The 15,048-nt window shown below is 36.2% G+C and overlaps 2 protein-coding genes across 2 annotated transcripts in view; one reads left to right on the top strand and one right to left on the bottom strand.

The window, feature by feature from the left end:
* Positions 1–15,048, bottom strand: part of LARP4 (La ribonucleoprotein 4) — a 179,065-nt gene that overhangs the window by 96,304 nt on the left and 67,713 nt on the right. The gene's annotated exons all lie outside the window — the stretch shown is intronic.
* FAM186A (family with sequence similarity 186 member A) overlaps positions 1–15,048 on the top strand; it is a 74,952-nt gene that overhangs the window by 27,897 nt on the left and 32,007 nt on the right. The window contains exons 2-3 of the mRNA XM_023643539.2: positions 7,653–7,869; positions 8,808–8,978. Of these exons, the coding sequence (XP_023499307.2) occupies positions 7,653–7,869; positions 8,808–8,978 (388 nt within the window). The remainder of the gene's footprint in view (positions 1–7,652; positions 7,870–8,807; positions 8,979–15,048) is intronic.

The raw sequence follows: 15,048 nt of genomic DNA, 5'->3' as shown, positions 1-15,048 counted from the left end.
AGGCTAGCAGCTTCAAATCTCTCTCTGCTCCATTTTCACATTGGGCCTTCTTCTCTATATGTGTCTGTTACTAACTCGCCTTCTGCCTCCCTCTTATAAAGACATTTGTGATGGCAGTAAGGCTCACCTAGATAATCCAGGATAATCTCTCCACCTCAAGATCATCCATTTAATCACATCTGCAAAGACCCTTTTTCCATATAAAATAATATTTACACATTCCAGGGATTATGACCTCATATCTTTGGGGGAGGCACTTCATTCAGTCTACTACAGTGTGAAAAGTGTAGAGAATATGGGCCAGCCCTAGTGGCCTAGTGGTTAAATTCAGTGCATTCTGCTTTGGCAGCCCAGGTTCAGTTCCTGGGCATGGACCTACACTACTCATCTGTCAGTGGCCATGCTGTGGTGGCGGCTCACATACAAAAAGAGGAAGATTAGTAGCTTGTGTTAGCTCAGTGCTAATTTTCATCAGCAAAAAAACAAAAAAGTGTAGAGAATAAGATTCAGGATAGTAGTTATCTCCAGGCATTGGGAAATGTATGCAATTGATATGGGGAAGATTTAAAGATATTCTGCTTCTTCAGCTGGGTACACAAGTGTTCATTTTGCTATTATTATTATCTGCATCTCAGTTTCTATCCTGCTCCAGATTAGATGCTCAAATTATGGTGCTCTCTCTACCTACTCTCTTACTTTGATCCTTTCACCCCTATAGCACATAGTAAGCACATTTAGAGTAGCATTTAGAGTGTTTACTTTGTTACCTATGGCAAAAGTTTATCTGTAGATTATCTCATTTAATCCCCATGATAATCCCATATGGATAGGTAGTATTATGAATCCTATTTCACAGATGAGGAAATTGAGACTTTATGAGGTTTGCCTTGAGATCATAGTTGTTGTATGATGGATAAAGGAATAAAATCCAGGTAATCTGATTCTTCTGCCTGTAGTCTTTTTGACTGGAGGTATTTTAAAATATTAACATAAAATTCACATATGATAAAGTTCATGTGCAATAAAATTCACATACAATAAAATTCACTTTTTTGTGTGTACTCTTCTAAGTTTTGACAAAGCATTCAGATGGGTAACCACCACCAAAATCCAGATGCAAAACAATTTCATTTCCTCAAAAAATTCCCCTGTGCCACAACCCCTCCCTGACTCCCAGCCCCTTGTGGCCATTACTTTCCCATCCCTATAGTTTTCCGTTTTCTGAATGCCATATAAATGGAATCATATCCTATGTAGTCATTTGAATCTGTCTTAGCATAAAGCATTCATTCATAGTTCAAGGATATTTGGGTTGTTTCCAGTTTGGAGCAATTATGAATAGTAACTGCAAACATTTACATATAAGTTCTTGTATAAACATAAATTTTCATTTCTCTTGAGTAAATACCTAGAAATGGTATTGCTAGGTCATATGGTAGTATACATTTATAAGAAATTGCCAAACTGTTATCTTAAGTGGCTTTACTATTTTGCATTCCCACCAGCAATGTATGAGAGTTCCAGTTGCTCTATATTCTTGTCTATGCTTGGCAGTGTCATCATTTATTTAGATTTTCTTTTATTTCTTTCATCAATGTTTCATATTTTTCAATGTATGGATCTTGCTTTGTTACATTTATACCTATTTCACATTTTTAGTGTAATTGCAAATGGTACTATGTTTATTAAATTTCAATTTCCAGCCGTTTATTGCTAGGGTATAGGAATATGGTTTCAATTTTTGTATACTGGTCTCCTATCCTATGAACACATTAAACAGCGGTAGCTTTATTGTAGGTTCTTTGGGAGTTTTTACACAGATAATCTTTTTTTTTAACTTTTTATTGAGATTATGATAGTTTAGAACCTTGTGAAATGTCAGTTGTACACTATTGTTTGTCAGTCGCATTGTAGGTGCACCACTTCACCCTTTGTGCCCACCCCCCAACTCCCCTTTCCCCTGGTAACAACTAATCTGTTCTCTTTGCATAGACAATCTTTTTTGTCTGTAAATGGAAACTGTTTTATTTCTCTCTTCCCAATTTATACTCTTTTACTTCCTTTTCTTATCTTATTTCATTGGGTAAGATCTCTATACAATGGTGAATAAAAGTGAATAAAGCAGAATCCTTAGAGCATTTTAGACTTTCAACATTAAGTATGATGCTGGCTGTAAATTTTTTGTAAATTCCCTTTATCAGGTTAAGGAAGTTACCCCCTTTTCCTAGTTTGTTATAGAATTTTGTTAGAAATCATGAATGAGGGGGGAAGGCAAAAGGGGTGATTAGGGTCACATGTGAGTTGATGCACTATTATTAGTGTTCGGGTGGTGAACATGATGTAGTGTATCCAGAATTTGAAATATGATGTACATCCGAAAAAAATAAGAATTAAAAAAAAAGAAAAAAAATTTTAAAAAATCATGAATGAGTGTTGTATTTTGTCAACTGCTTTTTCTGCATATATTGAGATAATCATACAGTTTTTTTTCTTTAGTCTGTTGATATGGTGAATTACATTTATTAATTTTCCAGTTTTGAATCAGCTTTGCATTCTAGGTATAAACCCCACTTGTTCATGGTTGTTTCTTTTTTATATATTGTTTGATTCTATTTTCTAGTATTTTAAGTATTTTTGTGACTATATTCATGAAGAATATTGGTTTATAGTTTAATTTTCTTAAGTCTTTGTCTGATTTTGGTATGAGGATAATGCTAGCCTCAAAGAGTAAGTTGGGAAGTGTTCCTTCCTCTTCAATTTTCTGGAAGAATTTACGAGCAATTGGTTAGCTTGCAATATTCTTCATCACTTGGCCTAGCAAACTTTGTCTCCACTCTTCTGCGTACCTGACTTAAATTTTTATTTGCTGCAACTGCATCACTTTTGTTTCTGATTGCAGTATTTCCAGCACCTAACATCTGAATACTCCTTTTTTGAATTAAAAAAAAAGTTATTGAGGCAAAATTGGTATATAACATTATATATTTCAAGTGTACCACATTATAATTCAACATCTGTGTACACTACACAGTAATCACTACCAAAAGTCTAGTTACCATCTATTACTATACAATTGACCCCTTTCACCCATTTCACTCATCCCCCAACCCTCTTCCCCTCTGGTAATCACTAATCTATTCTCTGTATCTATGAGTTTGCTTTTGTTTGTTTTTTAGATTCCACATATGAGTGAAATCATATACTATTTGTCTTTCTCCATCTGACTTATTTCACTTAGTATAATACCCTCAAGGTCCATCCACATTGTTGCAAATGGCAAGATTTCATGCTTTTTTATGGCTGAGTAGTATTCCATTGCATATATAGAGTCATGTGTCACTTAATGATGGGGATAGGTTCTGAGAAATGGGTGGCTAGGTGATTTCATTGTTGTGTAAACATCATAGGGTATACTTACACGACCTAGATGGTATAGCCTACTACACACCTAGGCTATATGGTATTAATCTTATGGGACCACCATCATATATGTGGTCTGTTATTGGCCAAAACATTCTGTGGCACCTGACTGTACACCACATCTTCCTTATCCATTCGTCAGTGGACACTTTGGTTATTGTCACATCTTGGCTATTGTAAATGATGCTGCAATGAACACAAGGGTACGTATATCTTTTTGGATTAGTGCTTTCATATTCTTTGAATAGACGCTCAGAAGTGGAATTTTTAATTTTGGTAAAACACCCATAACATAAAACTTACTGTCCTAACTATCTTTAAGCGTACAGTTTAGTGGTGTCGAGTATATTCACATTGTTGTGCAATCTCCAGAAATTTTTCATCTTGCAAAACAAACTCTACACCCATTAAACAACACTCCATTTCTCTCACCCCCCCAGCCTCTGGAAACCACCATTCTACTTTGTTTCTATGAATCTTTGTTTCTAGATATCTCATATAAATGGAATCATACAGTATTTGTCTTTTTATGACTGGCTTATTTCACTTAGCATAACGTCTTAAGTTTCATCCGTGTAGCATGTGTCAGGATTTCTTTTCTTTTTAAGGCTCAATAATGTTTCATTGTATGTATATACCACATTTTGTTTATCCATTCATCTTGTCAGTGGACACTTGGGTTGCTTCCACCTCTTGGCTATTGTGAATAATGCTGCTATGAACATAGGTGTATAAATCTCTCCCAGACCCCGCTTTCAGTTCTTTTGGGTATGTACCCAGAAGTAGAATTGCTGGATCATATGGTAACTCATTTTTAATTTTTTGAGGAACTGCTATACTGTTTGCCACAATTGCTGCACCATTTTATATTCCCACCACCAGTGCACAAGAGTTCCAATTTTCCATATCCTCACCAATATTTCTTTTCTTTTTCTTTTTTTTAAATAGTAGCCATCCTGGTGGGCCGGCCCCGTGGCTGAGCGGTTAAGTTTGCACAATCTGCTTCGGCGGCCCAGGGTTTCACCAGGTTGGATCCTGGGCACGGACATGGCACCACTCATCAGGCCATGCTGAGGTGGTATCCCACATGCCATGACTAGAAGGACACACGACTAAAATATACAACTATGTACTGGGGGGCTTTGGGGAGAAAAAGAAGAAGAAGAAAAAAAGAAGATTGGCAACAGTTGTTAGCTCAAGTGCCAATCTTTTTTTTTTTTTTAAATTGGCTCCTGAGCTAACAACTGTTTCTTTTCTTTTTTTTAATCTTCTCCCCAAAGCCCTCCAGTACATAGTTGTAGATTCTAGTTGTGAGTGCCTCTGGTTATGCTGTGTAGGACGCCGACTCAACATGGCCTGATGAGTGGTGCCATGTCCGCGCCCAGGATCCAAACTGGTGAAACCCTGGGCCGTCGAAGCAGAGCAACCGAACTTAACCACTACGCCACAGGCCAACCCCTCAGGTGCCAATCTTTAATTTAAAAAAAGTAGCCATCCTAATGAGTGTGGAGTGGTATCTCATTGTGGTTTTGATTTGCCTTTCCCTAAAGATTAGTGATGTTGAGCTTCTTTTCATATGCTTATTGGCCATTTGTATATCTTTTTTGAATGTCTATTCAAGTCCTTTCCCCTTTTTTGAATTGGGTTATTATTATCATTTTTTTATGTTGAGTTGTAGGAGTTCTTTATATATTGTGGATAGTAACTCTTTATCAGGTATATGATTTGCAAATATTTTCTTCCATTCCATAGGTTGCCTTTTCACTCTGTGATTGTGTCCTCTGATGCACAAAAGTTTTAAATTTTGATTTAGTCCAATTTATCTATTTTTTTCTTTTGTCGTCTGTGGTTTTGGTGTCAGATCCTAAAAGCCATTTCCAAATCCAATATCATTAAGCTTTTCCTCCTACATTTTCTTCTGTCTTATAGCTTTAGGTCTCATGTTTAGGCTTTTGATCCACTTTGAGTTAATTTTTGTGTCTGGTGTAAGGTAAGGGTCCAACATCATTCTTTTGCATGTGGATACTCAGTTTTCCCAAAAGCATTTGTTGAAAGACTGTCCTCTCTCCATTGAACGGTCCTGGCACTCTTATCAAAAATTGACCACATGTGCAAAAGTTTACTTCTGGACTCTCTATTCTATTCCATAGGTCTATATGTCTGCCTTTATGCCAGTATGCAGTTTTAATTACTGTAGGTTTGTAGAAAGATTTGAAAATGAGAAGTGTGAGCTCTCCAACTTTATTCTTCTTTCTCAAGATTGTTTTGGTTGTTCAGGGTGCCTTGAGATTCCATATGACTTTTAGGATGGATTTTTTCATTTCTGCCAAAAATACCGTTAGGATTTTGATAGAGATTGCATTGAATCTGTATATCGGTTTCGGTGGTATTGATGTCTTTAAAATATTAAGTCTTCCAACCCATGAACATGGAATGTCTTTCCATTTATTTGTGTCTTCTTTAATTTCTTTCAGTAACATTTTATAGTGAAAATTACAAGCCCGCAAGTCTTTCACCTCTTTGGTTAAGTTTATTCCTATTATTTTATTCTTTTGATGCTATTGTAAGTGGAATTGTTTTCTTAATTGCCTTTCAGATTGTTCATTGTTAGTGTATAGCAGCACAATTGATTTTAGTATCCTGCAGCTTTGCTGAATTCATTTAGTAGTTTTAACAGTTTTTTTATGTGTGGAATCTTTAGGACTTTCTACACATAAGATCATATCATCTGCAAACATATAATTTTACTTCCTCCTTTCCAATTTGGATGTATTTTATTTTTTAAAAAAAAATTTTTATTGAGGGGCTGGCCCCGTGGCTGAGTGGTTAAGTTCGCGCGCTCCGCTGCAGGCGGCCCAGTGTTTCGTTGGTTCGAATCCTGGGCGCGGACATGGCACTGCTCATCAGACCACGCTGAGGCAGCGTCCCACATGCCACAACTAGAAGGACCCACAACGAAGAATATACAACTATGTATGGGGGGCTTTGGGGAGAAAAAGGAAAAAATAAAATCTTAAAAAAAAATTTTTTTATTGAGTTAATGATAGGTTACAGTCTTGTGAAATTTCAGTTGTACATTATTATTTGTCAGTCATGTTGTAGGTGTACCCCTTTACCCTTTGTGCCCACCCCCCACCCCACCTTTCTCCCCATAGCCACTAATCTGTTCTCTTTGTCTGCATTTTTAAATTCCTCATATGAGTGGAGTCATACAGAGATTGTCCTTCTCTATCTGGCTTATTTTACTTAACATAATTCCCTCAAGGTCCTGGATGTATTTTATTTCTTTTTCTTGACTAATTGCTCTGGCTGGAACTTCCAGTAATATGTTGAATAGAAGTGGTGAAAGTGGGCATCCTTGCCTTGTTCTTGATCTTAGAGTAACAGTTTTCAGTCTTTCACTATTGAGTATGATGTTACCTCTAGACTTTTCAAATACGGCCTTCGTCATATTAAAGAAGTCCCCTTCTATTCCTAATTTTTTGCATGTTTTTATCATGAAAGGGTGTTGAATTTTGTCAGATGTTTTTTCTGCATCAACTGAGATGATCATGTGGGTTTTTCTTCTAGCATCCTGTTAATTTGGTGTATTTCATTGTAACAACCAAAAATGCTTCCACAGATTTCCAAACGTCACATATGTGGCAAGTAATTACCCCCATTGAGAAATATAGGGATAAAATGATGAACAAAAGAAATTTGCTGATAGACTGTTAAGGAGGGGAGATAATGAAATAAAAGTAATGTTGAAGAATATTGTGATAGCTGACTTCCAGGTGTGAGGACTAGGTAAATAAAGAAAAAACAAGCAACTTTGTTTTAGTTGTTTGTTTGTTTATAGCAGCCATAGTTTATAAAGCATTTTCACATACATTATACACCTCACATCAACTGTGAATTTAGTATCTCCACCATTTTAAAGATGAGGCAGGGGAAGCTCAGAATTGTTAAGTGATTTACTAAAAATCATTTTAACCAAAAGGCTAGAATTGAGATCCAGATATGGTTTCAAACCCAATGTTCTTTTCATTACATCATAACAATGCTAGGATGATGAAGGTAGAAAAAAATATTGAACAATGAAAATCTGAGACCCACAGTAAAGCTAGAATTACCAGGACTTTGATGGGACAGCTTTATAGGAACTGTCATGACATTTTGGGAAGAAAAGTGACCAAGCTTATTGTCAAACTGAGAATTTATTAATATATTCCCCCTTCTTATTCTTATAGGACATTAATATACAGCTGGGTGACATAATGCTCAATGTACAGAAGGTAATAAATCGCTACACTGTTGATGAGCATGTGCACTCTGGAAGGAAAATCTCATTTGTAGAACATAAGAAACGGAGAATGAATTTGCTGGAGAAAATAGCTACCTATGCAAAGGCTGCTGAAAAGAGAGAAAAGATTCTTGTCTACATCTTGGCCTGGCTGCAAGAATGGAGTAAGTTTCCAGAAGTGGTTCAAAGGAAAACCGCAAAGTTAATGAAAAAGTTAGAGAACAGAATCTACAAGTAAATTTTGAAGGATTAATCAGACAAAAGAAGACTAAGGAGGTTATTCAGAGAACAGCTGTCCTCTGTGCCAGTAGGAATAAAATAAGAAAAATATAGGCTTGCTCACTTAATACCAGCTATTCTGGGCTCTCTGATTTTCTTCAAGCATGCCAGCATACTCCTGCCCACTGCCTTTATGCTAACTATTCCCTTGCTTAGTACATTTTCTACCAGGTAGCCACATGGCTCATTCTCTACCCCCTGGCACTATCCTGGCACTCTTTACTCTTCTTTATTTTTGTCTATAGCATTCATTTCTTACCACCTGACATACTATATAATAAAGCTTTTATTTTTGTTTTTTGTCTGTCTGCTTTCACTAGAATGAAAGCAGTATGAAGTCAGTGAATTTGTTTATTCAGCATCTAGAATAGTACTTGACAGAGGAGACACAGGTTGAAAGAAAGAATGAACATGCTAAGAACATACAAAAAAAGAGGAATTTCATTTAGTTGCAAGAAATCTCATGTAACATGGGTTATAAAATACCAGATAACTTACCAAAGGAGTTAACTGGGGTTTAGATCCCCAATATTAAAATACATGTTCACATTTTAGAGACCTACTTCCCTGGAATCAGGGAACTAAACCAAATAGTGACCTTTTAATCTGATTCATATTTAATGTCCAGGATTTACTGTTCAGCTTTCTATTTCCAGTCTCTTCCTTTTTCATTTCTTCATAAAGACAAGTCTCAGAACAGCAATAAGCGAGAGATACCTATATCCCAAAGGCTACAACACTATGTACTTAGCCAATATTATAAACCTATATAGTTATAATTATTTATTTTTCTGCACAGAGTAATTTTTTTACTCTCTTCAAGATGCCATTATGTCTGAGATGACTGAAATTGATATTGATGAACACCACCACTGGATAGCACAAATACAGATTTTACCAGAAACATTCAAAGCCATTGAGAATAACGTCAAGACACTGACTAGAATTAGTTCATCTTTGATGGAAGAAAAGAAGAAACAAAAGAGAAAACTAAGTAAGAGTGCTTTACAACATTGGAAATAGATTTAACTATAGTTATTAAGGTATAATTTACATGCCATAGAATTTACCCATGTTAAGTGTACAATTCGATGACTTTTAGTAAATTTAGAGTTGTGCGACTATCATCACAATTCAATTTTAGAATATTTCCATGATCCCCAAAAGATCCCTCATGCCCATTTGCAAGCAATCCTCATTCCCACTCCTAGCCCCCGACAACCACTAATTTATTTTCTGTCTCAATAAATCTGCCTTTTCTGGATATTTCATAAAATGGAATTATATGTGGTCTTTTATGTCTGGTTTCTTTCATTTAGCATAATGCTTTTGAGGTTCAGCCATGTTATAGGATGCATCAGTAGTTTCTTCCTTTCTATCTCAAATTGTATACCATTGTTTGCATATACCACATTTTATTTACTCACTCACCAGTTCACAGACATTTGGATTGTTTTCACTTTTTGGCTTTTATGAAGCCACTTTTTGGCTGCTATGAACACACATGTATGAGTCTGTGTGGATGCACATTTTCATTTCTTTTAGGTAGATACCTAAGAGTAGAATTGCTAGGTCATTTATTTCTCTATTGCTGGTAAATATATGTTTAACTTTTTAAGAAATTGTTAATTTATTTTCCAAGTGATAGCACCATTTTAAATTCCCATCCACAGCGTATCAGGGTTCCAGTTTCTCCACATCCTCAAGAACACTTGTTGTTGGTCTGTCTTTATTATAGCCTTTCTAATAGGGGTGAAGTGGTATATCATTGTGGTCTTAGTTTCCATTTCCCTAATGACTAATGACGTTGGTCTGTCTATTATAGCCTTTCTAATAGGTGTGAAGTGGTATATCATTGTGGTCTTAGTTTCCATTTCCCTAATGACTAACGACGTTGAGCATTTTTTCATGTGCTTATTAGCCATTCCTATATCTTCTTTGATGAAATATTGATTCAAATACTTACTCATTTTTATAATTGAGTTTTAAGAGTTCTTTATATTTTCTGGATTCATGTCCATTATCAGAAAAGTGATTTGCAAATACTTTCTCCCAGTCTGCGGCTTGTGTTTTCATTTTCTTAATGGTGTCTTTGGAGCCCAAAAGTTTAATTTTGATGAAGTCTAACCAATTTATCTATTTTTTCTCTTATGGATTATGGTTTTAGTGTTGTTTTAAGAACATGTATCAATCATGGTTCAACCAGAGAAGCAGAACCGGTAGGAGATTATATATAATCTATCAGTCTATCTCTATCTTATAGCAAAGTATGTTGGAGAATACACTTTGTATTATTTCAATCCTTTTAAATTTATTGGGACTTTTTTTATCGCTTATCATGTGGTCTATCTTGGAGAATGTTCCATGTGTGCTTGAAAAGAATATATATTCTGCTGTTGTTGTGTGGTGTTTCATAGTTGGTTTATACTGTTGTTCTAGCCTTCTCTCTATATATCCTTACTGATTTTCTGTCTAGTTGTTCTATCGCTTATTGAGAATGGGATATTGAACTCCCCAACTATTATTGTTGAGTTGTCTATTTCTCTCTTTAATTCTGTCAGTTTTTGCTTTATTTTAAGGCTCTGTTGTGAGATGCATATATGTTTATAATTGTCATAGCTTCCTGATGAACTGATTCTTTTATCATTATAAAATGTCCCTTGTTGTCTCTAGAAGCATTTTTTGTCTTAAAGTCTATTTTGTCAGATATTAGTATATTCTTTCCAGCTCCCCTGTGGTTGCTATTTGAAAACTTGAATCTAGGATATGTGGTTTTCAGTTGGATCTTGTGGGTTTTTTTAAAAAATACAATCTGGCAATATCTGACTTTTGATTGGAATGTTTAATTCATTCATATTTAATGTAATTATTGATATGGTTGGATTTATACTTGCCATTTTGCTGCTCATTTTCTATATGTCTCATATCTCTTTTGCTCTCTTCTTCTTTTACTGGTTTCTGCGTTAAATACAAATTTTCTAGTGTACCATTTTAATTCCATTTTTTCTCATATTTTCAGAGTAATTTTCTTAGTGGTTGCCCTAACAATTGCAGTATACGTCTTAAATTATTACAGTCTGCTTCAGACTAGTAGTAATTTAATTGCAGAAAAATATAGAATCTTTGCTCCAATAGCTCCATTCTCTTGCCCTCTTTTGTGTTTTGTCATAAATATTATATATTTATGTGTTATAAGCGAGCAATATAGTTTTATAATTATTGTTTTATATGACTGTCTTTTTAATCAGGTAAGAGAGGAAAAGGAAAAATATGTTTTTACTGTCTTTCTTATTTACCTACATATACTGGTGTTTTTTATTTCTTCATGTGAATTTGAGTTATCCTCTGGTGTTATTTCCTTCCAACCTGAAGGACTTCTATAGTATTTATTTTGTGTGTGTGTGTGTGTGAGGAAGATTGGCCCTGAGCTAACATCTGTTGCCAATGTTCCTCTTTTTCCAGGGAAGATTGTTCCTGAGCTAACATCTGTGCCAATCTTTCCTCTATTTTATGTGGGATGCCACCACAGCATGGCTTGATGAGCAGTGCAAGGTCTGCTCCCAGGATCTGAACCCGTGAACCCTGGGCCACTGAAGTGGAGAGTGCCAACTTAACCACTACACCACCAGACTGGCCCCTCTTTAGTATTTCTTGTAAGGCAGGTCTACTAGCAACAAATTCTTGTACTCTTTGGTTATCTGGGAATGTCTTTATTTCACCTTCATTTTCTAAGACTACTTTTTTAAGGTAGTTTTAGATTTAGAGAAAAATTGAAAAAATAATACAGAGTTCCATATTCTGCCCATAGTTTCCCTTATTATTAAGATATTATTATGATACATTTGCTATAATTAACAAACCAAAATTAATACATTATTAACTCACGTCCATAGTTTATTCATAATTCCTTGTTTTTACCCTGTCCTTTTTTTGTTTCAGGATCCCATCCTGGGTACCATATTACATTTAGTTGTCATATCTCCTTAGGCCTTCTTGTCTGTGACAGTTTCTCAGACTTTTCCTTGTATTCGATGTTCCTGACAGTTTTGAGGAGTACCAGTCATTTACATTGTAAGATGCCCCTCTATTGGAATTCGTCTGATGTTTTTCTTATGTTTATGCTGGGTTTATAGATTTTTGGGAGAAAGGTCACAGAGGTAACATACTGTTGTCATCATATAATTTCAAGGGTACATATCATCAAATGATTTATAACTCGATGTTGACCTTGATCACTTGGCTAAAGTAGTGCTTGTCAGGTTTCTCCATTGCAAAGTTACTCTTTTTCCTCATCTTCCATACTGTACTCTTCAAAAGGAAGTCTATATATGCAACCCACACTTCAGGAATGGGGAGTTATGCTACCCTTCCTTTAGGATGGAGTATCTCTCTATATAAATTATTTGAAGTTCCTATGCACAAGAGTTTGTCTCTTCTTCCCCATTTATTAATTTTTACAACTATTTATTTATATCAAAATGAACACACGGATATTTATTTTACACTTTGGGTTACAATCTAATACCACTTTATTTTCTTGCTCAAGTTGTTCTGGCTTTGGCCATCAGGACCTCTTTCAGTTGGTTCCCGTGCCACTTTGACATACCCCCACCAATGAGGTTTTTTCTTTTTCTTTTTTTTTTTAAAGATTTTATTTTTTTTCCTTTTTCTCCCCAAAGCCCCCAGTACATAGTTGTATATTCTTCGTTGTGGGTCCTTCTAGTTGTGGCATGTGGGATGCTGCCTCAGCGTGGCTTGATGAGCCGTGCCATGTCCACGCAGGATTCAAACTGGTGAAACCCTGGGCCGCTGAAGCGGAGCGCATGAACTTAACCACTCGGCCACAGGGCCGGCCCCATCTTTGAATATTTTTAATGCCCCCTTTCTCTTCTCTTCTTCCGGGACTTCTATTTCTTGTACATTGGTATGTTTGTTGGTATCCCATAACTCTCTGAGGCTTTGTTCATTTTTCTTTATTCTTTCTCCTCCCTGTTCTTCAGATTAGACAATCTCTACTAACCTAGTGTCAGGTTTGCTAGTTATTTTCTTTTTTCAGTTCAAATCTGCTGTTGGGCCTTTTTGGTGAATTTTTCATTTGAGTTATTGTACTTTTCAACTCCAAATTTTCTACTTGGTTTTTCTAATTTCCACCTCTTTATTGCTATGTTCTATTTGATGAGTAATTGTCATCATACTTTCTTTTTATTTTAAAATATGGTTCCCTTTAGTTCTTTGAACATGTTTATAATCGCTTCTTTTGAAGTCTTTTCTCTGATAAGTCCAATCTCTGGCTTCCCCCAACCCTGATTCCTGAGACAATTTCTATTGACTGCTTTTTTCTCCTGTTTATGGGTCATACTTTCCTGTTTCTTTGCATGCTTCTTATATCTTGAAAACTGGACATTTGAGATAACATATTGTAGCAATTCTGGATTCTGATTCTCCCCACAACCTCCAGGGTTTGTTTTTGTTGTTTTTTGGTTTGTTTTTTAGAGACTTGCCTGGACTAATTCAGTGGAGTCTGTCTCCCCCACAGTGTGCAGCCACTGTTATCACTGACCAGTTATTTTTTTTCTTTTTTCATTTTTTTATTTTTAAGTATGAATTTCTAGGGATCACCTTTGGGTCAACATAGCTTAATGGTCAGTCAATGCTTAGCCAATCATTAATTGATCCAGATTGATGCAGTAAGGCTTCTACTCTTTGCTAATGGATTTGCGTATGAGTTAAGGAAATATTGTTTTATCTCTTTTTATTTATTTATTTTTTTGTGAGGAAGATTGGCTCTGAGCTAACATCTGTTGCCAATCCTCTTTTTGCTTGAGGAAGATTGTTGCTAAGCTAACATCTGTGCCAATCTTCCTCTACTTTATGTGGGATGCCGCCACAGTGTGGCTTGATGAGCAGTGCTAGGTCTGTGCCCAGGATCCCAACCTGTGAACCCTGGGCCGCCCCGGAAGCCGAGCATGAAAACTTAACCACTACCTGTCACTGGGCTGGTCCAAGGAAGTATTGTTTTAGACAATGCCCTTAGGCATGGATTTTTCCACACTTTGTTCCAGATCCAATCAGCCCCCTCAGGCAGTTGGGCTGTCAATCCTCACAGCCTGCCTCACTCTGGTGGAACCACCAGGCCATGAGGCTGGGGAGTTGGAGGTGGAAGCGGTTCCAGGCTAAAACATCACAGACTTCCACTGTTTTTACTGAAGTTCAGTAATTTTTCTTGAATAAGTGCTTCTCTATTTGTTGTGTGCCTCTGGTCACTTTCCAAAGTCTTAACATGATTGGTTTCAACAGTTTTGTCAAGTTTTATCATTGCTTTTCTGGGAAAAAATTTGCTGAGTTTCTCATTCAGCCATTCTAGAAGTCCCTTCAAGTATTTGACTTTTGTATGTTCTTTTGTGACCCTTTTGAAAGAACCAAGGTTAGCTTTGATTCAGAAGAGGGAGAAAAGCGGGGCTGGCCTCGTGGCCGAGTGGTTGTGCGCTCCGCTTTGGCAGCCCAAGGTTTCACTGGTTCAGATCCTGGGCGTGAATCTAGCACCATTCATCAAGCCATGCTGAGGTGTCATCCCACATAGCACAACCAGAAGAACCTACAACTAGAATATATAAATATGTACTGGGGGGTTTTGGGGAGAAGAAGGAAAAGGAGAGAGAGAGAAGATTGGCAACAATGTTAGCTCAGGTGCCAATCTTAAAAAAAAAAAAAAGAGAGGGAGAAATGAAAGACAGGAACCCAAGAAAGAAAATAGAAAACACCAAGCATAATCAAAGCCAATGGAAAGTTTTGGTTTACATTATGTCTAATCCCAAACTTGTAACTGAAGGTAAATCGAGGTCACTGCTCAGTTCTACTCCTAAACCCTGGAAACAGACGTTCCAGTGATTGTAGGAAAAGAGTCATTCTTTTAAAAATCATACTATTTATTTTGGAGCCAAGGTTTTCCAATGAATCTTTATCCTATAGCTATCTGTTAATTTAGGCTAAATTCCTTAGGCTTAAGCATAGATAGAGCACAACACAAAAGAAGAAATGCAATCCATTATTTTATGTATTTTTTT

The sequence above is a fragment of the Equus caballus genome, chromosome 6 (genome assembly GCF_041296265.1).
Source record: "Equus caballus isolate H_3958 breed thoroughbred chromosome 6, TB-T2T, whole genome shotgun sequence".
Lineage (NCBI taxonomy): Eukaryota > Metazoa > Chordata > Mammalia > Perissodactyla > Equidae > Equus > Equus caballus.
This window is presented reverse-complemented; position numbering and strand designations above follow the sequence as displayed.